The sequence below is a fragment of the Haliotis asinina genome, chromosome 10, assembly GCF_037392515.1.
Source record: "Haliotis asinina isolate JCU_RB_2024 chromosome 10, JCU_Hal_asi_v2, whole genome shotgun sequence".
Taxonomy (NCBI): Eukaryota; Metazoa; Mollusca; class Gastropoda; order Lepetellida; family Haliotidae; genus Haliotis; species Haliotis asinina.
In genome coordinates this window covers 31,507,697-31,532,469 of record NC_090289.1, presented here as the reverse complement: position 1 = coordinate 31,532,469, position 24,773 = coordinate 31,507,697, and the positions used below count along the sequence as shown (strand labels likewise).

Sequence of the window (24,773 nt, the reverse complement as noted above, 5' to 3'; positions counted from 1 at the left end):
TTGCGAGGTCAATACGCAGTGAATAGTCTTGCAGTTTCCGGGAATCTAATACCATTTGATCATGTCTTTCAACCAATCAGTTTACAGAACACAGTGACTTTTGGTTTACAATGTTATATAATGTTAACAACCAAACTTTACATAAAAGAGAACAGTGACAAACAAACAAATACAGTGCAAAGTATTGCAGCATAAATAACACTCGCAGCCTATCAAAACAATCCAGTAACTCTGAGGGGTCGAAATAGTAGTGCCAAAACGTGTGGTAGTACATGTTCGATGGCAGTACAGGTTATGGCAGAGAAAACGGACAGGTGATCGAGAAACACGCGCACTAGTGCCGTCTCAATCCTTTCTCGCACACCTGGCGGTCCCGTTCTCAGTAACAAACAGTGAACTTTTTCAGTATTTTAATGATAGTTGGTTGACTTTTTTTTTAATTTTCAGGATAAAAATTCTGCAAAAACCTCACATGCATGGCAAGATTTTTTATTATGATCAACGTTTCACTGAGTATTTTATGTTTGTTAGTTTTCGCATTAGATTGCAATTCATCGGCCAGCTTTTCAGCCAAACGGACTATAAATGTGATGCAATGATGCAGCTACACCCATAACATACTCAGTTATGTCTCAAAACTTTATGTCACATTGAGTGAGTGAGTGAGTGAGTGAGTTACACCGCACTCAGCAATATTTCAGCTATAAATAATCGAGTCTGGACCACACAATCCAGTGACAAACAACATGAGCATCGATCTGCTCAATTAGGAGCCGATTACGTGTCAACCAAGTCAGGTATGTTATGTTACGTTATGTTATGTACATTTCAGGCTTGGGACGAGACGAGGCACCAGAGGTCATTGCATCAATTCCAACGCTGTACAGCATCCACACAAACCTCTAGAAATTAAGGTCCAAAGATCTACCCCCATCTTCGCCACTTCTGACCTAAATTTAGATGTATTTATTTCTTATATTTATGCTGTTTCATGATTCTAAATATTATGTACAGTTGTGTATGGTTTTATTATATATAATGTACATGGTCTATTTTATGAACGACATAAGAACCGAACTAAATGTCTTTCTTGGCTTGGTCACCAACCTTGAACTTTAACGTCCTATGGGATTGTGCATTGTGTAACTTTACGTAAGCTGATAAATGTGATGTCGTTAGTTAAATTGTGGTCGGAAAACTCAACTGAAATTATGTGTTCAGTGCACAGATGATGTCACATTTGTTTGTCAAATTTTACGAAGATCCATCCTAAACTCCCTTCATGAAAGATTTTCACACTACACTGAAATAACAAGTAAGTCTATGAAAATTCCGTCACGTGAGCCAATATAACTCGCATGAGTCCCTCCCCATCTTAAATAGGATACTTTACAAGTTATCGTTGTAACATTGCCATCCTAAATATAATAGTCAGTTTTAACGTATGGTGAGTCACGATGTGAACATTGAACATCATTTACGACACTGTAGACCAGGGGCTCCTTTCACAAAGCAACCTTTACACAGGATGGGAGTTAGCGTTAACACTAGTAAAGGTTGCTTTGTGAAAGGAGCTCCTGCATAGTATTAAAATATGAAAATATATCCGATCATAATTATATGATCCTGTACCGACAATTCAACCTATGGCCCTTTCCATATAAATATTCACTTGCAATTTTTAACAGGACCTAAGATTAAAAAGCTGGAAATTGCCAAACTGGTTATTATATTTCAAAAGGCAAACACGTTTTTGTTGATATTTCTCATGTACACTATTCTCACAACAGTATTTCCACTAGAAACATTCGGCACATCGTTTGTATAAGTATTCCCTGGTGTTGACGGAACGTGATTCTCCCAAGGCCCATTAAGACAGAATGGGTACATTCGGCAATGGGGTTTCACACGATCTTGCTGTCAGACACACTAGCCTCCTGGCTTGCATCAATGTGGAAATCAACATGTGCTTGTACATCAACATCCCCTTGCCTATCACAATCCTGTACCCTGCCCCTAGTTCGATGCCTCCCTCACTCATAATGAGTGCGCACACACACCTCACTCAAATGCGCACACACACACACACACACGCTCGCGCGCGCGCACAGACACACACACAAAATGCCGAAGCTGTTGTTGAGTCGCTGGATATCTTTGCTATTATGTTAGGTTTGAAGATCAGTTACGATAAATCGCAGGTGATATGGATTGGCAGTACAAAAAACAATACAAACAGCTGCAGGTATTCATCTCATTTAAAGCTTCAATGAAACCCCTCATCATTCAATGTTTTAGGTGTTACTCTTAGCACAAATATTTAAGATATTGTTTATTTCAAGTTTAGCTCCAAACGTTTTGAATTAAAACAGGTGATGAATAAGTGGATAAACAGAATCTTAACCCCGCTTGGAAAGATTGCTTTGATCAAATCGTTACTTATTTCTAAACTGAATTATATTTTTCTGATTCTACCTAATCCTCCTGGTGTTTTTCTAAAGGAACTTAAAATGCTATAATTTAATTTTGTGTGGAATGAAAAACCTGACAGGATGAAGAGAGAAGTGTAGACCAATTAAGGATGGTGGATTGGGCATGATTAATATATTTGAATATGTCAGAGCTTTGAAGGTGACATGGATGCGAAAACTAGTTACAAAAGATCCCAACTGGAAATATGTTTTAAATGCTTGTCTTTCCAAATGTAGTGAATCTGATAAGCATGGCAAAGAAGTTTTTAAAAAGAAATGTCAGAAATCTAACAAAAATTCTTTCTGGGGTGATTGTTTCCATGCTTTTTATGATTTTAAGTAAAATTAAACCTGTTAATTTTTAAGAGTTCTTGTCTGATAATATATTTTATAACAGCAATATTGTTATAGACAAGAAAACTTATTTTATGAAGGGTGGTCTCAAAGAGGTATCTCTCAGATTTGTGATCTTGTTGATGAAAACGGCAGATATCTATCGCTGGTTAATATTAACGAAAGGGATCAACTGAATGTACCATTTTCAGAATACTATGGTGTCACTAACTCTATAAGAAAATATTTTGCTGGCTTGTCAATAGTGAAAGAAAACATTGGACAATGTGCAGGAAATACACCAATTATTGGTTACTTTCAATTAATAAAGACTCAAACAGCGATTACTATATCTATAGTCCTATATGTTTTTCTTGAAAAAAATAAAATAGATTCGGATTTATGTTCATTCTGTAATGAAGAAAAGGATTCCGAATCTATTTGTCACTTGTAATGTGAATTTGTGCAAGCCTGTGGTCAACTTTTTTTTATCATGGTTAATAGAAGATTGTGATAACCTCCACCATCTAAAACTCACTGTGGACCTGATATTTTGTGGCTGTAAGAAAAATGTTTTCACTCACTGTTTTGACTTGTTAGTTTTTATAAATAAATAAATAAATAAATAAATAAATAAATAAATAAATAAATAAATAAATAAATAAATAAATAAATAAATAAATAAATAAATAAATAAATAAATAAATAAATAAATAAATAAATAAATAAATAAATACTCATTCATGTTACCATGGGTGCAACGAAGATTCTTGTCGTCATGAAAGTGAATTTTCCAAACAACCATTACCTTCCATTATTGTACTGGGGATATAAACAGGTTAATAGAGCGTTTTACATTCAGGCGTGTCTCGCATGTGGTTTACATTGTGACCATGTCAAGATGTTAAGAAAAACCGTGAAACGCTGAATGAAGCACACATTTACACTCCGTCCGTTATTCTCCACACCCCTCTAATTAGTCTGTATCACAGTCCCCGGACCACATTGTTTTGTCAACTGCCAAACCTTCTCTGTAGTGCTAAATTAAAGTCGTAAATGAAGCAGGTCACCACTTCGAAAACCCTCCGTCCATCTTTAATCTTCTGTCCCAAGCGTAAGTATATTTTTCCATCCATCCATCCCTGCATTCGCCTGCATTGTTTTCCATCCTTCCGCCAATCACAACACCTTCACACTTTGTCCATCCGTACCCTTTTTCGACCACCCTCACTGTCCCTTCCCATCCCTCCTTTAGCACCTAACCCATTGTCCACTTTCCACCGTCGTCCATCCCTGTGTGTATATCGCCTTCTCCTCCCCAACCCCCTTCATATATATACCTTTCACCTTTCACCATGAGTCCATACCCTCCATCCACCTCCCTCATCACCTCCTTGACCCATCCATAGGCAGGTCAACATTACCCTGAGACATCGTGATGTCTGTATGTTTCTCTTACGAATGGAGCTAAAGAGCTCACACCTATGTTTGCCAACCATTGTACAAAAACCAATAACTCGAGCCCGGGGCGCTAAACTACGAGTCGAAGGATCGCCCGCGTAATCAACAGATTGATAGTTCGCCGTGGTCTCTACTCCCATCCCTACACTATCACACAACCATACAGTAGTTATCCAAAGTGCAAATCTCACATAACCGTCTGTAGTGCACGTCATCTCAAAATAAAGATCGTGTCACGTGATTAATCGTCACAGTTTCAATATTTACCTCATACAATAATCCAAATGGATACCAATTGATAAATTCAGGTTGTCCAAATACTCTTGAGAGAGTGAAGGCAGCAGCTAAGACGAGCTGAATACCGGGTGCGGTGCATAAACCTGGTTATGACGGGGTTTTGCGGAGACTGTGGAATATAGCACGATACCACATGGGAACACAAGTCAAGGAAATATATAATACACCTTGTACAAACGTCTCATATTGACACTACCGAGCGACTGCTGGCAGCCCTAAAACAGTGTGAACCAAGGCCTGGATTGAAAAAGGTAGGATTTCACATCTGTCTTATTTTTGTTTCATGTCTGGAATTTGAATATTTTAAATTTGATAGGTATTTTATCACTTTAGCTCTATTCTACAAAATACACATTACTCCATTTTGAATCGATTAATAAGATTTTGCCGTCTCGCTGACACAAAGAAATAGTTCCGTTGATTGATTGCCCTGGCTTGCTTTGCTTTTGGTTTTTGTGTCAGGTTCTTGTGCGGTTATTACAGATAAAACTATACTGTATCAGCTTTAGGATTCGAAATTGTCCGCCAGAATGCAATGACATATGTGGTTTGAAACCAAGATCAAAGTAAACTGTAGGGCGAAAGAAAGTAAACAGCCATGTTGAACGGTGCCTAAAATCCTAACATGACATAAAGAACTCTTTTATGGATATGCGTTTGATGCGGGTATCTCTGCTGTGGTTTGGGTCTCCAGTTGCTCATGTTTAGGTGACTGTTTCTGCCTACTAATGCCCCCAGGCTGTTTGAAATCTTTTGTCAAATCCAATTTTCCCAGGAATAGATGGAATGGTCAGGCAAGGTGACTTGCATTGTCATCTGTTGTCCTGAATCGTTGATCAATCGCAGGATCGTCTATATTATAGAAAGAGATAACAACATACATGTTTTTATTTGAATGTTTCGGTACATATTTATTCTAAGATAATTCATTACTATTATTATTTGCAAATGAAATTCAGAGAATATTTGTTTCAGAGTTCGGACTCATAAAAATGAAGTTGTCCCTCAATATAGCACTGTTTGTGGCTACTTGTCTGGTAGTCTGCAGAGCACAAACAGGTAAGGAACTTTTATCAGCGTAATTCTGTCCATTTGAAAATGAACACGTATTTACTAAATTAATGCTTATATGAGAGTTAATCATGGTAAACCTGACCCAGATGATCACGAATCACAACCAGTATACTTATGGTTACTAACCCAAACTGTCTTGATGGCGACATTTAATATGTAATCGTTCTGTTGACCTTTTTGTGGCACATCCCGTTTATTAGGCACAGGCAAAGAACGCTGCAGGGTGTTAAGGTCAAGCTTAATAAACTTGAAGTGTATTTTCAGTACATTTGCATGACAGTAACCACACGTGTTCAGCATCCTGACAGTGGGCATTTGTCCGTTTTACCACTAAGTTTCAAAGGCGATGAGGTAAAAAATTAAGCTAAAAATAACTACAAAGGTCGATTGTTCCAGAGATCTAACGACAAGCATACATGTATACACATTTTCTTGGGCTCCATGGGATATTAGGATAAGTTATAGGCGTGTCCATGTTCAAATATTGGAGAAACACTCCCTTGCATACAAAAGAAGCAAATATAAAATGGATATTCTAACCAGATATACAAATGTATATATGCAAGGGTTAGAACAGAACTGTCTTATTCCTATTCATATGCATACAATCGCTAGCAGTCATAATTTTTTTTGTTAAACGTTATTTTCAGATCTTACATTAGGCAGATGAAGTTGTCCAAGAATAGACCAGGAATTATGTTACATACAATTACATATTTCGAGTGATGTTACATACAATTACATATTTCGAGTGATGTTACATACAATTACATATTTCGAGTAAAGACCACTGATGTGTATGACGTATAGCTTAAAAACTACAAAACTATAGAATATTCCAGAATGTTGAAATGTTGGATTAGAAAGTAGTGGGGGGTTTTCAGTTTTTTTAGTTTTTAATATTTTAGGGTTTTTTTGTACAGTTTTTCCGACAGAGCGCGTATCTCGTTCGTGGAATAGTATATTTCCTGTCACATAAAAATGTTTTATGAAATATCTTCGCTTGTAGCTGTGTTTACAAATGTAAATGGTTTTGTGGTTTTACGTCTATATGTTTACGTAATATATGAAGAGATATGATATATATATATATATATATATATATATATATATATATATATATATATATATATATATATATATATATATATATATATATAGATAGATAGATAGATAGATAGATAGATAGATAGATAGATAGATAGATAGATAGATATGGACACAACGTTGAGGAGTATATTCATACTGAACTACTCCTTACCCTACACATGACGGAGCTGCGCTCATAGTTTATCGCCTTTATGTGCATTCATTCTAGAAGCCGTTCAAAGACTGCATAGGGAGAAACAGCGCAGTAACTATGACTAAAACATAGGCGTACCTATGCTAGCAGTTACACCCAGTGGGTAAACACTACAATACAATTTACACTACTTGTTTCAGTTGCAGAATGCCACGTGTGTACATTTTACATGCAGAACAAATACGCGATAATGTGTCACCTTCAACATATCACTCACAGGACAATAGTTTTAATCCTAGAAGAATAAAATGAATCAATTCGCCATAGCAACAAGAATCATAATAGACGGTCTATCTATCTTGAAGTCAAATGTTGATATAACGTATAGAAAACCTATGTCTGTCTGCCCATGTTGTGTGTAACCGCACTGGAGGTAGCCGTCGCCAACAGCAACGGCTGTTGTGGATGGGTTCAAATAGATACACGCAAATGATTGATCAAGTGCCTCAAGACTGATGCTGTTAAAATGACGAGTTGACAGACAGAGCGTTTGATTACTTGCCTAATTACAGACAGACGTTTTAGAGTCAGTGAATTCAGATGTTTAGTCACATCGACACACTATTAAGATATTTCAGAAGAGTCTCGCTTCAATATACAATGCACTTATTCTCTTTGGTATATATAAACATAAACAGGAAACAATGAACCACTATTCATTCAGTTCGATCTGTCTTTCCAAAATGTATATGATAAAATATCTGTCAACTCAGCACCATCAAATCTATTCCCTTTAGCAATTTATAGAACCCCTAACTTTTCGTTATTTTACAAATTGAAAAAAATGTTCTATTTTATTGTGATAACGTAATCCATTATGATGCAGAATATTTTCGATTATCATTCTGTAAAATATTACAAGAAACAGGAAAGTAAATGTACAACTGTTTTGTTTGTTTGTTTGTTTGTTCGTTCATTCATTCATTTCGCTTATAATCCATGCAATCTTTGAATATGAGGATTAGTATACTCTCCAGAACTTTCAAATACCGTTAGGATAATCTGTCAACGAAACGGGCAGATTTCCCGTGAATATGCATTATGACTGACATATGAAGATATATTGTACAGATTGACTGACCATGTATAAAAGTGTGAGATACAGAAAATACATATATGCATACGGGAAAAATTAGAGCCTTGGTAAAATACATATTGCGGCAGCGAATTGTCAAATATAAACCAGTTTTATGAATATCTTAAGTATATCAGCAACTTTTGACACTAGTCCGGACATAAACTGGACATAACACGCTGCTTTGAGTGAGTGAGTTTAGTTTTACGCCGCACCCAGCAATATTCCAGCTATATGGAGGTTGTCTGGAAATAATCGAGACTGGATCAGAAAGTCCCGTGATCAACAGTATTAGCATTGATATACGCAACTGGGATACGATGACATGTGTCAACCAAGTCAGCGAGCCTGACCATCGATTCCCGTAAGTCGCCGCCTCTTACGACAAGCATGGGTTACTGAAGATTTTCACGGGTAAAGTTTTTTTAATTAAACGTTTGAAATAGTCGCGATGATGTGTAGTGTAGTAATAATCGATTTTCGTGTCCATCATGATCTGCACCCTTAAAACATTCTTTCATTCAGTAGTAGATTTATTTATGTTCAAAAACAGAGTGTGTAACCTCCTTACGTGGCATATAGAAGCTGGTATAAAGAGAAGCACTTTTTGTTGATAGGCAACTTCTTTACCGCAGTGGATGAGGCGTTTTGTTGTAGATCCTAACACTGTTTTCAAGCAAATGACCCCAAAACGTCGCATCCACACTTAACAAGTTATCTATCCACAAAGAGTGCTCTTCTTCAGAAACAGGGCGGTATTGACGATGATACTGGGTACCCACAACAAAGCACATGGGAAACATGTGGTCTTACCTTAGGCATGTGAGCTTGTTCGAATTTGCCTTTGTTCACCCAGCAGAAAATGGTACCCGGTGAGATAGAGTTCTGTGACTATAACCTTCTAGCGCCTAAGAGGCAGCTTGGGTTATCCGGGGTAATGATAATCAGATTCTGATTAGAGCGTCCAGTGAGCAACTAGTCAGATGGATACTAGGCGATATATAAGTGAATTATTATCATTACCATTATCAAAACAGAATATTTTCTTTCTTACGATAAATATTGCAATACCAGCAAAGACGGCTTGCGTCACGTTTATTGAACACCATGAAGATCGTGATTAGAAGTGATTCTCAACAACCCATGTTTTGATTGAGCGATTGACTCTCCAATGCATTTGAATGCATTTGGAAACCGGCAGATCGACAAATGTGAATGAGAAAGCATGTTTTCAGTGTAGTGGGTGGTGTAGTGGCTAGAGAGTCCGCCCGAAGAGCGGAAGCGCACGGGTTCTATCCCCGGCCACGTCACACCAAAAGACGTTAACACATGGTACTTGTTGGTCCCTGCCTGGCGTTCGACATTACTCGACATTGAAAAAGAGCTCCAGTCAGATGGGAGATTCCTGAATCTGAAGAAATCTAGACTTGCTTCATGTACGGCTGCTGCGGAAAGGACTGGGTGAAGGGGTGTAACGCGGTTCAGGGACTTAGAGACTACTCAGAAACTTGCACCGTGTTAGTTTGCATTCTTGGCCGATCGCGTCACACGAGGTGTCTCTATAACATAATACGTTCTGATGTCATGTTCCATTGTAGGCAGCTTCTTCAACTGTAAGAACCCCGGTAACAACTGCATCAACGGTGTCTGCGACTACTCCAACGCAGTCTGCGCTTGCAACACTGGCTATGAAGGAGAGAGCTGCCACATCTTTACAGGTACTGAAGTTTCACATACATACTTGCTATGATAATTCATAGGCTCTTTCATACACCATAATTCGCACCCTTGTATGGCAACAAAGCATTCGTGTGCAGCTGGGTTGTGTTCCAGATATAAATGTTTATGTCGTTTGATTGTGTTCATTCATGATCATTATTAGTATGCCTCTCGTGGGGGAGCGTGTCGTGTGTGTGTGTGTGTGTGTGTGTGTGTGTGTGTGTGTGTTTGTGTGTTAGTATGCCTCTCGAAGGAAAGCATGTCGTGTGCGAGTGTGTTAGTATGCCTCTCGTGGGAAAGCATGTCGTCTGTGTTAGTATGCCTCTAGTGGGAGAGCATGTCGTGTGTGTGTGTGTGTGTGTTAGTATGCCTCTCGTGAGAGAGCATGTGTGTTTGTGTTAGTATGCCTCTCGTGGGAGAGCATATCGTGTGTGTTAGTATGCCTCTCGTGGGAGAGCATGTGTGTGTGCGTGAGCGTGAGCGTGTGCGTGTGCGTGTGCGTATTAGAGAGAGGAGGACGAGGAAGAAGAGACCTTACAGCAACAATCCAAAACAGCAACAACTTTTTCTATTATTTCTAATCATAAATTAGAAATCTTTCAAACGTCAATGTTTTAATTTCTCAGTTTATTTTCGTCAAAACCGATTGCTTGTTATTGATATTGCATTGCAAATACTATTTGGCTAATTAAATGTTGGATAAATCATTTAAACAAATATCGAAAAATAAAAGCCTATAATATTGTTAAATGTGCAATATTCGGTTGGTTTTCACGTGTACAGAGGCTTTTTTCTTTTATCCCTTTATTTTTGGTCCGTAATTATTACTAACAGATCACCTCATTTGAAAAATACACGGGTGATACACAAGCCTGTTGTTACACTTACAAAAAACATTCGGACCTTGATGCATTTTACAGAATCTGCGTCTCGTCTTAGTAAGTAAACGTGCTACCGTATCACACATGACAGCATACGCATACGGAAAATGTATGTTTAAGAAAAGTAAAGGAGGGTTTACGAAAAGCTCTTGCTTTTTTCGCCTCTTTTTTGGCTGTGGACGTATTTTTTCGGTATTGCTCTTTGGGCCGTTGCCGTTTTCAGTGGATCCCTCTTACCCCTCAAGCAGGTATAAGCTGTTCACTCCTTCGACGTTAGTCACGCTTCTTAAAATAGCTTCTTAGGATTCTTTCTGAACCGATAGTGAAAAATATTCCAGATGATAATTAACAACTGAGAACGGTTTACCAAGGGTGTGTCATAGAATATCTCAGCTCAGGATAAGTTTAAGTGTTTATATAGGCAGGTGAGGGGGTAGTGGCGTCTATATACAAGTACAATATGGGGATGCAGTCTTTACAGGTGTATAATACGGCATGGGTGTGGCGTACATCGTCAGTTACCGTAACTGGTCTTGGTGTTGCCTCTCTGTGTCGTATATTCACAATAAAGCCTAAATTCACATCCTTCTCCCAACACCAGTTGGGTAGCGTTATCTCAATTAAGGGATTTATATTATTTTACACCTATTCGTTTGATAACGGTGAATGTATACGTGCTCTTCGCAACATACACTTGTGTGTTTTTCATCGCAGCCAACAAGTGCACCAGCCTCAGCTGTGGGGTCAATGGCGTGTGCGAGACACGGTCAGGGGTTGACCAGTGTGTCTGTAACGCTGGTTACTCGGGGGCTTCATGTGAGATCGCACCCAGTGAGTAGGAGGGTCGTAGACCCGGGCTTACATCACTGTCAATAATTCTATTAAAATCATATTTTAATTAAAATCGATTCTTAAGAAAATAAAATTTATTTTCACAGACATCTGTAATTACGACCGAAAGTAATTGTTCATGTTTGTGGCTGTTTTATTTTATAGGTTTTAAATTCATTTCGCTTTCGTGTCTGGTCTTTTAAAATATCATTAGGTCATGCATGTCAAAGTGGGTAAAATACGATGAGGATTGTGATGCTGGCGATAATGCTGGCACCGCAAAATGTTTCTTGTGATGATGATGATGATGATGATGATGATGATGATGATGATGAACATTATGCTGTTATTCCAGTGAACTGCCAGTGTCTCTCGAATAGAATGATCGTGTCATTGACACCTCCCGGGGACTTTTCTAATGGCGAGGGTTACGTTGAGAACTACAGGTGAGTTAAAACAAGCAGAGAAAACTCTTCGCTTGAAACGGGACAGACCGAATAGATATAGGATTCGCTCGATACTCTTAAGAAAGCGGTTCGATTCAAAACATGGGTACAGTGTATGAAGCCAGTTTCTGGTGCACCTCGCCGTGAATTTGCTGAAATAATGCTGACAGCTGCATAAAACTAAACCCAATCACTCACTCACTCTCTTGAAATGGGAGTTAAATTAAGACGTCTTAAACGAACACAACGAATCAACCTGAGAATAAAGTTGATCGAAAGTATGTGTTAGTCTTCACCATTATGTTTCGGAGTGAGTGAGTGTGGTTTTTCTCCGCTTTTGGCAATATTCCAGCAATATCACGTCAGGAAACCAGAAATGGGCCCTCTATCCATGGTACCAACCCATGTTAAATGACACTAAGGATTTATATTAAATGCCTGAAATAGATATCCCGGGTTTGACATTTCCAAGTATTTTGTCATCTTTTCACAGTGCAGAACCCACCTGTAACACGGCACGCTCCGGCAACACACATACCATCAGTGTCGACTATTTGGCCGGCAGGTGTGGCACGGCCACCAGGAGAGACCTATCGGTAAGTATACCTCAGTTTATACCCACTTACAATGGCCACTGCAGTCTTATAAGATGTCCTCGAGGATCTGGGTTAGATTTAGTCCTCAGCAATCCATGCTTGTCGTAAGAGGTGACTAACGGGATCGGGCGGTCTGGCTCGCTGACTCTGTTGGCACGTCATACTATCCCATGGCCATTTGTGTACTTGATCACTAGATTGTCTAGTCCAGACTCGATTATATACATACCGTCACCATACAGCTGGAATACAGCCGAGTGCGGCGTTAACAGACAAACCAGTCAAGTATTATAAATGTTCATGGTTGATAGCATGAACAAATGATTTTCTTCGCGGACTGATATTGTATAGCGTTCATTTCCAGTAAAGAGAGTGTGATCAGGTTTTAATTCATTTTCACTATGTTGGTGAGGCGAGATATCATCCGTGAATGTACGTAGACTGACATCGTATTGAAGTGGTCAGTTTTTTCACAGTCCCTGAACCACAGTATTGTCCCTACGGTCTAGCTCTTCCTGCACTAGTAAAGCCCACAATGAAGCAAGTCTACATTTCCTCAGGTACTGAATATCTGGTTTCCATGAGGCGCCTTTTCAATTTGAATGGGTTTGTTACCAAGGCCGTAGTTAGACCGGGGGAGGGGGCCCGAGATTATGCTACACACACGCCAAACACAGACATACACACACTAAAAATTATAGCTATTCAGAGACTAAGTGGTAGTCTACGAAGTGGTGGGAAATGACTATTACCATTAGCCCATGTTCTGTTTGACAGAATGGCTATGCGTACAGTCGAGTTTTCGTCTACCGCTACAACCGAATCATCCGCACCGGCACCGACATCCGCTTCCAGTGCAACTGCATCTTTGATCCAAGCAACAACGTCCTATACGCCAGCTTTGGAAATATCAACCCCAACGACCTGTACGTTGACAACAGAATAATGATTATTTGACATAAATGTCACTCAAGTATACAGATGTAGAATAGCTTGATATCAGTTACTGTGTTGATGACTCCCCTGTACAAGATATCCTGATGTATGATTGACTGGGTGAGTTTTGCTTTACGCCGCACTCGGCATTATTCCAACTATAATGAGCCGGTCTGTAAATAATCGAGGCTGAACCAAACAACCAACACTTCAAAACCAGGTGCAACAATCTACTCAGCTGGGATACGATGACATGTGTCAACCAAGTCAGCGAACCTGATCACACGATCCCGTTAGTCGCCTCAACTCACAAGCATGGGTTGGTGAAGATCAATTCTAAACTGGATCAGCATGGGTTCCTGGTATATAGAACCCAGAGATGGCGACGGGGGTAGATTAGTGTTGGCTCAAAGCGACACCGAGGACCATGGTTTTGGTCATAACTGGGATGCATTGCGTGGAGTGTGGGATATTGCTGATCGAACCGCTGTAAACCCAACTGCCCACTGAACTCACAGATCACACTAGGATGTCGATGTGTTGAACCTCCATTTAGACCCTGATAAAAATGTTGTTTGTTCGCATCATAAACACTTCCATGTTATTTCAAACTGGAACGAACCACGGTTCGCCATAAAGGTCTGATCATGTTTGTCAAAACCAAGCTTGTGGGTTTCACCGAAGAGTTACAGAAAGACCTGCATCATTCGGTCTTTCCACAAACACGCAGCAATACAGTTGGAATATGGGGTTGTTAAACACAATCTGCTTTTCCAGGATAGGCTTAGCATCTTCAGAACGGTGAGGTGGCCTAGCAGTTAAACGTTCGCTCGTTACGCTGAGGATCCGGATTCGATTCCCAAAATGGGTTCAATGTGTGGAGCCCATTTCTGGTGTTCCCCGCCGTAAAATTCCTTGAAGATTGCTTGGATCAAGAGCGGCGTAAAACAAAACTCACTCTCGCTGTGGTCGAAAGACATATCAGAGGCTAATTATTCACATCTTTGTTTCACAATGTCAACAAGTCTAGGTCATGCATGAAATCTCGTTTGAAGTTATGAGACTGTTCTGTCTCCAGGAGCAACCTGATCTTCCAGAACGTCACCAATTACATCTCGCCCATCACCTACACCATGACCACCCCCCAGAATGTGCCCATCACCTCAGCCACAGCTCTCAAGATCGGAGATGAGATCGTGCTCACCTTCTTTGCTGATAGCGGTCAGTAACGTAGCCAATTACAATAACAGGTCAAGGGTAAGGGTCGTGGCCTTTTATAGATGCCCTTTGCATTAAAGGGACGCTGATTTCTAACAGTTCCCTGGGATTGGTCGTTGCTTTTGTTGTGGTGGGGTTTTAGCCCCAGAATCATATCCCAGAATTAATTATTGACTGGTTTGCAATCTCTGCTGCGCTATCCGCAAACGCAATTAATATATAAGGACGTCTCCGCGCATTGATCGAGAAAGATAAATAATTATTATTTTAATTATAATAGTGATAAGTGCAGCAGTTATAATGCAACATACATTCACTAATCACTAAGTCAATACCCATAGTGCTAACAAAAATAAACTTATCAATATTACCCCGGCTAACCCATGGCGCTTGAAGAATAATAATTACATGACGTATCCCACCGGGTACCCATTTTTCTGGTGAAGAACTCCAGTCCTGCCGTTTAAATAACTGGGAAAAGCTGTCATTTTTCTGACCCCTTAAATATCCATAGTTAGGTTACAAACTGACCGAAACGTGTCATTCTACAGGGACGGAGACAGTTTCTTTAGAAAGGGGTGGGGTGAGGGGGTGCGTTTCATCTCATCTCCCTGAGGGTAAAAGTGTTAGCATTGAAAGAAATGTCATTGTTCATCTTTATAATTTTGACTTTCATCCAAGCTTAATTAACGTATCACCAGGCCTACTTGAAGTAGGTCGGCAACCCATGCTTGTCAAAAGAGGCAACTTACGGGATCAGGTGGTCAGGCTCTGGATCTATGCGTATCCACAATACGCTTAGTTAAAGATTATTGGCGTTACAATCATCGTATCGCTATGGTCGATTTGTGGATGATGATTCACTTTGTGTGTTCGCCGTTTCACTGTAGTTGACCCAGCTGCTATGTTGCGTTAGTGCTAGAAATACCAAACTGTCTGGAAGGCATACGAATGCACATCTGAGACATGTTACGTGTCTGGTATGCGGATAATATTCTAGGACATCATTTGTACTTAGTTGTTTTGAAAAGACTGCAGGCAGAACTGAAGACACACTGGAAACATCCCATTATTTGTAATGAGACATCTATATGGCCAGTTTATAGAATATTCCGCATCTTTAGTGTCTTTAATTGGTCTTGTTGTTCTTGATTCCTTTGATGTTTCCAGGGTACTGCGCTGTGTTCGACAGACTTGTAGCCTCCAGCCCTGGCATCCCCAGCAATCAGGCTGTGTTGATAGAAAATGGGTCAGTATCAATAGTATTAGATGTGAAGGTCATGCAGCTAGCAGCACGTGTGTGTGCGTGTGTGTATGTCTGTGCCTGTGTGTGCGCGCGCACCTGTTTGTGTTTTCTTACACACAACAGCCCATACGCTTTAAACATGGCTAATACGCCTTGCAACATCGCCAATACACCTTGCCACATGGGTAATGCCACATGGGTAATGCACCTTGCAACATGGGTAATGCGCCTTGCAACATGGGTAATACACCTTGCAACATGGGTAATACACCCTGCAACATGGGTAATACACCTTTCAACATGGGTAATGCGACATGGGTAATACACCTTGCAACATGGGTAATATGCTTTGCAACATGTTAATGCGCCTTGCAACATGGGAAATACGCCTTGCAACATCGCTAACACACCTTGCAGCATGGGTAATACACCTTTCAACATGGGTAATGCGACATGGGTATTACTCCTTGCCACATGGGTAATGTGCCTTGCAACATGGTAATGCGCCTTGCAAAACGGGTAATAAACCTTGCAACATTGCTAATACACCTTGCAGCATGGGTAATACACTTTGCAATATGGGTAATGTCACATGGGTAATACTCCTTGCAACACGGATAATACGCCTTGCAACATGTGTAATACGCCTTGTAACAAGGGTAATAACACAGGCAATATGCCCTGCAGCACAGGTCATGCACCTATAGCAACATATGCCGTACAACAAACATCAAGGCACATGCCATAGCCGTCTGACACGATGTGGATTTTTCTAAAATGTATGAACCACGCATTTTCGATCCGTGAAAAAAAATAGAAACTTCATACAACGTCACGAAATATCGATGCTACCTTTACGGGTTTGGTTTGGTTGCTGTTTTGCGCCGCACTCAGCAGTATTGTCATATGAATGGGGGTATTAAAACAATCGAGTCTGGACCACACAATCAGTGATCAACAGAGAGCATCGAACTACGCTGTTGGGATACATGAATTTATTTTAGGTTAAATACGGTAGAGCTTGCCTACTGCAGCGAAGGTGTTTTGCACGTGAGATTAGTGCTTGAGCCATGTGACGAAGGTGACGTGGTGAGATTGAGCATGAGTTGAGTCATTCGAGGTCTTCGCACAACACGGCGAGCAGCTTTCTTATATTTACACTCTGCTATGAATCAGCATTCGGTTTCACCTTCACAACATTCGGAAGACTCTGATGCATCCAAGACGAATCAGCAGACGGAATCTATACAAGGTTATGAAACTTTTCAATTATTTAAAGATTACACGGATTGCAAACTAAAGACATTTAAACCTGACATTATTGAAGAGCACAGCGAACAGCTTTCTTAAATGGAGTGCATTGGAACTTGTTGAAGTTATGAACGTTTCAGTATTGAACCTTCAATCCGTATGGATAATACTGGATAACAAGCCGGATGGTTCATGTACGCAGTGTTGCGATCTGTATTAGCAGTGAGGTACTGAGGTTCAGATGTAAGGAGGAGAGGGCTGACCTGATGTGATCTTACATGACATGGAGCGGCCTGGAGATGGGACCTGACCCGAAATTGAGGATGTAAGGAATTGGAGATATGTATTTTAGTTTTGTCTTGCATTTAAATCCAAACAAATAAATAAACTGACGATGTACGCCTCTCCGTGGTGGGCCTAGATAGGGGAATTTTATTCCCTGAACTGAACGTACATCACCCAGTTAGGGCTGACACCCCCGAAGCTGGTTTTCATACTGGGTTACAGAAAACCAAGGAGAAAAACATCTTTCAACTCCGCAGCCCAGTCAGCCTTCCTCCGGTAATAAAACCAACCACACTGGAGTTGGGACTTGCCCCAGGGGAAGGCACAGAACCTGGCCAAGAATATCTTGGTCAAAACATCTCAGAAGCACACTACTTGAGTGTGCGAAAGCAACAGGATGGCCTGAAAATCCACGAATTAATGGCAAGTCGCTTAAGCTGACGGAACATAATCTCTGCGATCAACTCCGGCGGCTTAGAAATCTCATGCCCCGTGACCCAGTTCAACCCACAACTGGTGCCCGTCAGGAACCTTTGCAAGAGCAAACTGCTCAAGTGGCAGCTGACCCCAAACTTCTTATGGACGTCCGTGTTAACGTCTTTCCTCTTCTTGATGGAAACTCTTCTGAAAGAGATTTTGGACCCTCACTCTTCCGCTTCTTCAGTTGGAGACCTTTCCGAAAATCCTGTTTACATTTTGTTCAATTCTATTTATGATGAAATGTGTGATTTACCTTTGGGAAAACGGAGGCCAATCAAACAACTAAACATTTCTCTTCCCAAAAGTGAAATTGATTTACTAAATGAAGCTATTTCTTTGAAATTTTCTGCGGACTCTTCGATACATGAAGTAAATTGCTGTGTCTATGCTGCCGCTCGAACTTTGGAGGAACTTCACTCAGTTTCTAAAGACAAACCCTCTAATAGTAGCAACAGAAGACCAAAGAAAAACCGGTTTCTTGTAAAACTTAATGAAACTAGAAGAAACATTTCCTGGATAGAGCTGTGCCTTAAAATAAGATTATCAGGGAGTCCAATGTCAAAACGGTAGAAGGCAATTTGGAGAAAATTAAAACTACATTACAAAACAACAAAAGAAAAGGTACTTCTTCAAATTCATGATTCCCGTAAGGCGAAAATAAAGGTCAGAAAGAAAGAAAAAATGGGAAAAGAAAAACAAATTTATCAAAGAAAATAAACTTTTTAGAAATAATGAAAAGCAATTTTACAGGCAAATCAAGACAAGTGGTGTTGATGAGCATGATAAACGGCCTCCCATGGCTGCCAATGAAAGGTTCTGGAAACAGTCGTGGTCTACACCCGGCGACTGTAACCTGGAGGCACCATGGGTCAGTGATTATGACCATGCAATGCATGAGAAATTAACCAGGTCGTTTTCGATCTCACCAGATCGCCTGAAGACTGTTATAAAGAAGTCCAAATCTAATACCGCTCCAGGGCCTGATGGCATTCGAAACCGGTACTGTTTCCCTGTGTCCAAGCACCACTACTTCACTGTTTCAATTCTCTTGTGGACACAGGTGATGTTCCTCCATGGTTCTGCAAAGGTCGCACAATACTTCTCCCCAAAAAAGGAGACTTGACTGATCCCCCAAACTTCCGCCCAATCACGTGTTTGAATACTCAATATAAATTATTCACAGGGTGTTTGATAAACCTCGTGTCATCTTACTGCTCGTCCAATGAGATAATTGACAGAGAGCAGAAGGGGGCGAGAAAGGGATGTTGGGGGTGCAAGGATCAACTTCATGTACAGAAAATGATTTTGGAAGAGGCTAAGACATACCACCACAACCTCTCCATGTGCTGGATAGACTACAAAAAGGCACATGACTCTGTCCCTCACGAATGGATTCTGAAGTCTCTTCAGTGTATTGACCTCCCTGAGCGACTACTTGATTTACTCAAGTCTTTAATGAGTTGCTGGTCGACTCAACTTGAGATGTACTCGCAAGGAGAGGTGCAGACTTCGGAATCTATTCCAGTCAGAAGGGGAATTTTCCAGGGGGACTCCTTCAGTCCTTTGCTTTTTTGTGTGTCTTTAAATCCTTTGAGTTTTCTGCTCAATAGGGAGGAGGGTTACCATCCTGGACCCCCTCGGCACCGATCCCCAACACCTCTTACTCATCTCCTCTACATGGATGAGATTGAGCTCCTTGCCAAAGGAGAGACCAATTTGAAAGAACAGGTTCTCCTTGTCGAGTCCTTTTTTAATGATATTGGCATGACTTTTGGGCTCGACAAATGTAATACTCTTCATATGAAACGTGGCAAGGTGACTAATGATGGATCGGTCAAGTTACAAGGGGTGGGGGGGGGGGGGGAGTTATTGAACATCTTGTGGAAGATCAGGACTACACTTATCTTGGAATGCAAGTTCGAGACAAGCTCCAGAACGCCCAGATTCAAGATAAACTTCGGGCCGAGTATAAATCTCGTTTAAAGAAAATCTGGAGTTCAGAGCTAAATGCTCGAAACAAAGTCAAAGCCACATAGTTTATTGGAAAAACAAGACATCCAGAGCCTTTGGAGTAGTTGATTGGACAAAACAAGACATCCAGGGTCTTGACCGCCTGACCAGAAGGATCATGTCAGATAACAGACCACACCACCCTCTCTTAATCGTTTATACATCCCAATCAATTCTGGGGGTCGGGGTTTGATTAATGTGGAAGCTCTTCATGACAGAATTCTATTGTGCACTTTTGCACATATTTATTTATCGGATGATCCTCTGGTGATGCATGTCAAGACTCAAGGTGAAAGCAAGGAATTCCACAGCTATTTTAAGCGTGCCAAGGTTGTTGGACACAATCTGAAATTGGAAGTTGATTTTGTTGATGGCGATGTACTGCTGGACGGTACAGTGATGGGAGTAAGCCAGGTGAAGACCTTCACCAAGTCTGCCCAGAGTCGGTCCTTTGTGGAGAAGCTGTCTGAGAAGCCACTGCAATCCAAACGACTCCTTCGACTTCGATGAAGTCGGCTGGTCTCAAATGTGAAACTGAGGGCTTCCTTTTTGCTGCTCAGGACCAGTCACTTCCCACTCGAAATCGCCAGAATGTGATTCTTAAAGAAAAATATCAATATGAAATGTCGTCTTTGGAATGAATTCACAGAGACTGTCCAACACCTTGTCAGTGGATGACCTTCCTTGGCACAAACAGCATATCTTAAAAGACATGATGGCTTGGCTCGCTGCTTTTATTATCGTCTCCACCATGCCTGTGGTTTTGACTCCGAGGTCCATCCATGTTACGACCCTGAACATGTCCAGGGCGTCCTGGAAAATGATGCTTTCAAACTTCTCTGGAATAGGCCAATATACAGCCTGAGACGAATTCCAGCCAACAAACCTGATCTTGTCCTTTTGGATAAAACTAATTATTATTTATGTCATTGAATTTTCTGTCCCTTTTGACAGCAATGTGATTGGCAAGATTCAGGAAAAGCATGATAAATATGCGGACCTCGCCCTTGAAATGTCTCGCTTGCATCCCAAGTACACTGTCGTCAGGCTCCCCATTGTTCTCGGTGCCCTTGGTTTGGTACCTCCTGATCTCTTGGCGCAGATCAGGAGAGTGCCCGGGTTCTCCACCGGGAGCACAGCCCTTCTGACAATCTGGGTAATGCTGAAGGCTGCAGTGTTAGGGAGCCTCCATATTCTCCGGAAAGTTCTTGGTGGGTTCGACTAGGCAGTGTTTCCTGGGAGAAGTCCCATTCGCTGTCTGGGCTGCGTGTAGAGGGGGCGAGGGCCCTGAGCTGATGATGAGCTTGACCAGTCTGACTGTGCCAGGATCACCCAAACCCTCTCTGCTGCATTTCATTTGTAATCTGTAAAACATAATAATAATATAATGAAGCTAGTATTGCAGGAACGTCTGTAGTATACTTCAAGTATGTGTAAGCATTTTTTTCTGGTGTTTAATTTGCTTGTTTTTCAGGTACAGGTTGAGGGTGCAGACGAGATGGTATTTTAATACTCTGTCGGCTCTTTGTATACTCTGTGATAATAAACCTGCTCGCCTGTGAGCTGCGGTAGGCATTACCCATGCGAAGTATTTTGTTGTACATAAATAAATATTTTATGTTCGTTTGATCGAAGAGAATTAGAACATAAGATGACATGTCAACGAGCCTGATTCCCTTCGTCGTTTCAGGATAGGCCATTTTCAGGATCATTAGCCATTGTCTGAATGGACCACTGCCCTTGTATCAATAGCAAACTTCAAAATTTTAGTGGGCCATTTTTTATTCTAAAGTGCAAAATGGCACATGGCCCCTGTCTTTCCCAATCCTTCCTACTTTCACTGACTGAATAAATCTCTTCAACAGATGTGTGACGAAAACACTCGGCGAGTCTGTGGTCAAGCCTAACCCGCTATACAACAGTGCCATGTCTCAGTTCAGGGTCAACCTGTTCGCCTTCCTGTTTGACAACAGCAACTCCCTCCAACTGTCGATCTTCTACCGCAGCAGCACCGACCGTACCCAGTGTTCACTTCCGGTATGTTTCGAAATCATATACATAAATAAACGAGGAATATAGACAATATAACCTGTCGACTTCAAGCAGATATGCCTTTTGGCGTATTTTCTCCGACTAGAAGGGCACATCTTTTCATGACCCATATGAGAGGGATGCACTACGCATCATACCTGTATACCTGTATAGTTGGTCGGAGTTGGTTACACGATACCTTGACTTTCCGAGATAAGAAATCCAAGAGAGCTTAGGGTCTCAAACGTAAGTATTCTATCAAAAGTCTAAGGACAGTTCAAAACATGGGATAGCACCGTATTTCTAACCAAACACCAAATGACTGGTGGGAGGGACGTAACTGTGCACGGCACGTCTTAACCCAGAAGGTTCCCAGAGAGGTACGTTGCAATATGCGAGAGTGGGTGAGGGCAACGGGCAATGTCGCTTGTTCCCCAACAATCAAGGCAGGGGACACCAGACTTAATTTACCCATCTGAAGAATCGAACACACATTTCCATGTGGGCCGGACTTCAAACTAGGATGCCTTAAGGCCCCACATTGCATTTAAGTCCTAAACTTCTACCCGAAGCCCAAAGCGTGAGATATCCATGGTGACTCTTCATCTTTCAATATGTAAGTACTTTTAACATAGTAAAATGTTATTATACACGTATGGGGTTGCGTCGGCCTTAAATATTTTCTAAATAAAAAGGTTCTGCATTTTCTGTGCACGTAGACTTGCCCCACCACTGGGAGAAAGAAGAGGGATACTGCGGCAGCTCAAGCGGAGGAGAATGTCATCAACCAGACCATCTACATCAACACGCCATACGAACAGAGCGGGATAACAGGTATGAGACTGTGTATGAATTGGTACACGATTGTTTCCTTTCTCTAGAACTGTGTCCGCCGTGGTTCATTTGAATCGTAAATGAACGAGTGAGTAGGTTTTACTGTTTACCCTTCTTTTAGCAACATTCCAGCAATATCACAGCAGGGGAACCCACAAATAGGATTCACATTGTACCAGTGATGGGGAAATCGAACCAGGGCCTGAAGTCAAAGTATTTCACTAAGGACGAACCACTGCGTGTAATCGTTAACGAACAGGTTAACCTACATGATACTACAAAGATGAGCTACATGGGGCCACTAGTTTACCTTCATGAGACCATCTGGCATGTATAGGTTGACGTATATGAGGCCAGCAAGCTGACCAACAGACACTGTCAATTGACCATAGTGAGACAACGTAACAACAGCTACTTGTTCTACAGGATGCCACCTTTCCTGGCGTATATGAGGCCACCCAGCTGACCTACATGAGACCATCATTTGACAAACATAAGACCCTTTTGAGATTAATGAGATCAGTAGTTGACCTTAGCGAGACATCTCGTGTAGGCAAGCATTGTAATGATACATTGTGCAGCAAATGACCGATAGCCAGTCTTTCCTTCAATGAACCTAACACACACACGCACACACGGTCAGAGGCATTGGACCTTAGCATATCCTAGCAGACTGAATGAAAATACCATCGCATACATTATTCTAAACATCATCAGCTACAGTATTGTCATCTCTTACTTCTTGACCCGTGAAGGTCAAGGGGTACAATAGGCCTTCAGCAACCCATGCTTGCCATAAAAGGCGACTATGCTTGTCGTAAGAGGCAATTAACGGGATCGGGTGGTAAAGTTCGCTGACGTGGTTGACACATGTCATCGGTTCGCAGATCGATGCTCATGTTGTTGGTCACTGGATTGTCTGGTCCAGACTCGCTTATTTACAGACCGCTGCCATATAGCTGGAATATTGCTGAGTGCGGCGTAAAACTAAACTCACTCACTCACACTCTTACTTCTTTCCCCGTTGTTGCAGACCGAAAAAACGAAGAATGCACCATGTCCAGCAACGTGATGATCGGACTCATCGTCCTTGCCGCCATAATCTGTGTTCTCCTTGTCGTCTGCTTCATATTTGGACTGCGCATGCTCATGGCTAGGAACAAAAACAAGACCGTGAACTGAAACCGAAAAAATATCGCCAGTGGGATAAAAAGAAAACGATGTCGACATTTTGGACAAATTGTATAAATTTGCTTTTCATGAAATAGTGCATTCTCTTCCCACAGAGGTTACTCCTGTCATATCTTCCTACGTAGTCTGGAAGAGTCAGAAGGCAATAATATGTCAGACTTTCGTCAAAATCCTGTATAAAGTATTTCCTGCATGTCAAACCTGTTTTGTACTTCATTTTTTCATAATAAACCCACTAACGTATGCTGCTGGTTTCGTTCTTCATCTGTGTGGAAACTTTCTCAAACGTATGAATACATTTTACGACAGCTTCCATCAATATGTGTCTTTAAATTTGTTTGTCTTGATTAGTGCCGCGGTCAGCAATATTCTGCAGTAACTATATCGCGGCGGCTGTAAATAATCGTATCTGGACCAGACAATCCGGTGATCTACGCAGCTGAGATACGACGACATGTCTCCAGCAGGTCAGCCATCCTGACCACCTGACCCCGTTAGTCGCCTCTTACTACAAGCATGTTACTGAAGATCAATTCTAAACCGGATTTTCACGGGTCATGTTTCCTTTTTTAAATCCTCGTTTGTTCTTTATGCAGTAAGACTCATTGCTCGGGAGTAAGGGGCAGATCCATGTTCTGTAAAGTAGCCAAACATATATGTATCTACATGATTCAACGTGTATGTTCATAAAACCACAACAGACTCCATATAACTGTCATTTACACTATTGCTAAATGCCAACAGAAAACTTACCCTCTCTCCTTCATTAATGACGGAGGTACCTGTCTTCAGCTGGCGTTGTGA

At 41.1% G+C, this 24,773-nt stretch overlaps 1 protein-coding gene across 1 annotated transcript; it reads left to right on the top strand.

The window, feature by feature from the left end:
- Positions 1–5,554: 5,554 nt before the first annotated feature.
- Positions 5,555–24,034, top strand: LOC137297952 (EGF-like domain-containing protein 2). Its single transcript, XM_067829957.1, has 11 exons — positions 5,555–5,621; positions 9,613–9,732; positions 11,329–11,445; positions 11,801–11,891; positions 12,385–12,487; positions 13,265–13,413; positions 14,502–14,644; positions 15,812–15,890; positions 21,779–21,950; positions 22,664–22,778; positions 23,812–24,034. The coding sequence occupies exons 1-11, from the start codon at positions 5,555–5,557 to the stop codon at positions 23,958–23,960; spliced, it is 1,305 nt and encodes a 434-aa protein (XP_067686058.1). The 3' UTR covers positions 23,961–24,034.
- Positions 24,035–24,773: the final 739 nt, after the last annotated feature.

Coding starts and splice junctions, on each gene's coding strand:
- LOC137297952 (XM_067829957.1), top strand. CDS start 5,555: ATGAAGTTGTCCCTCAATATAGCACTGTTTGTGGCTACTTGTCTGGTA. Junction 9,733..11,328: donor GAGCTGCCACATCTTTACAG/GTACTGAAGTTT, acceptor TTTTCATCGCAG/CCAACAAGTGCACCAGCCTC. Junction 11,446..11,800: donor TTCATGTGAGATCGCACCCA/GTGAGTAGGAGG, acceptor CTGTTATTCCAG/TGAACTGCCAGTGTCTCTCG.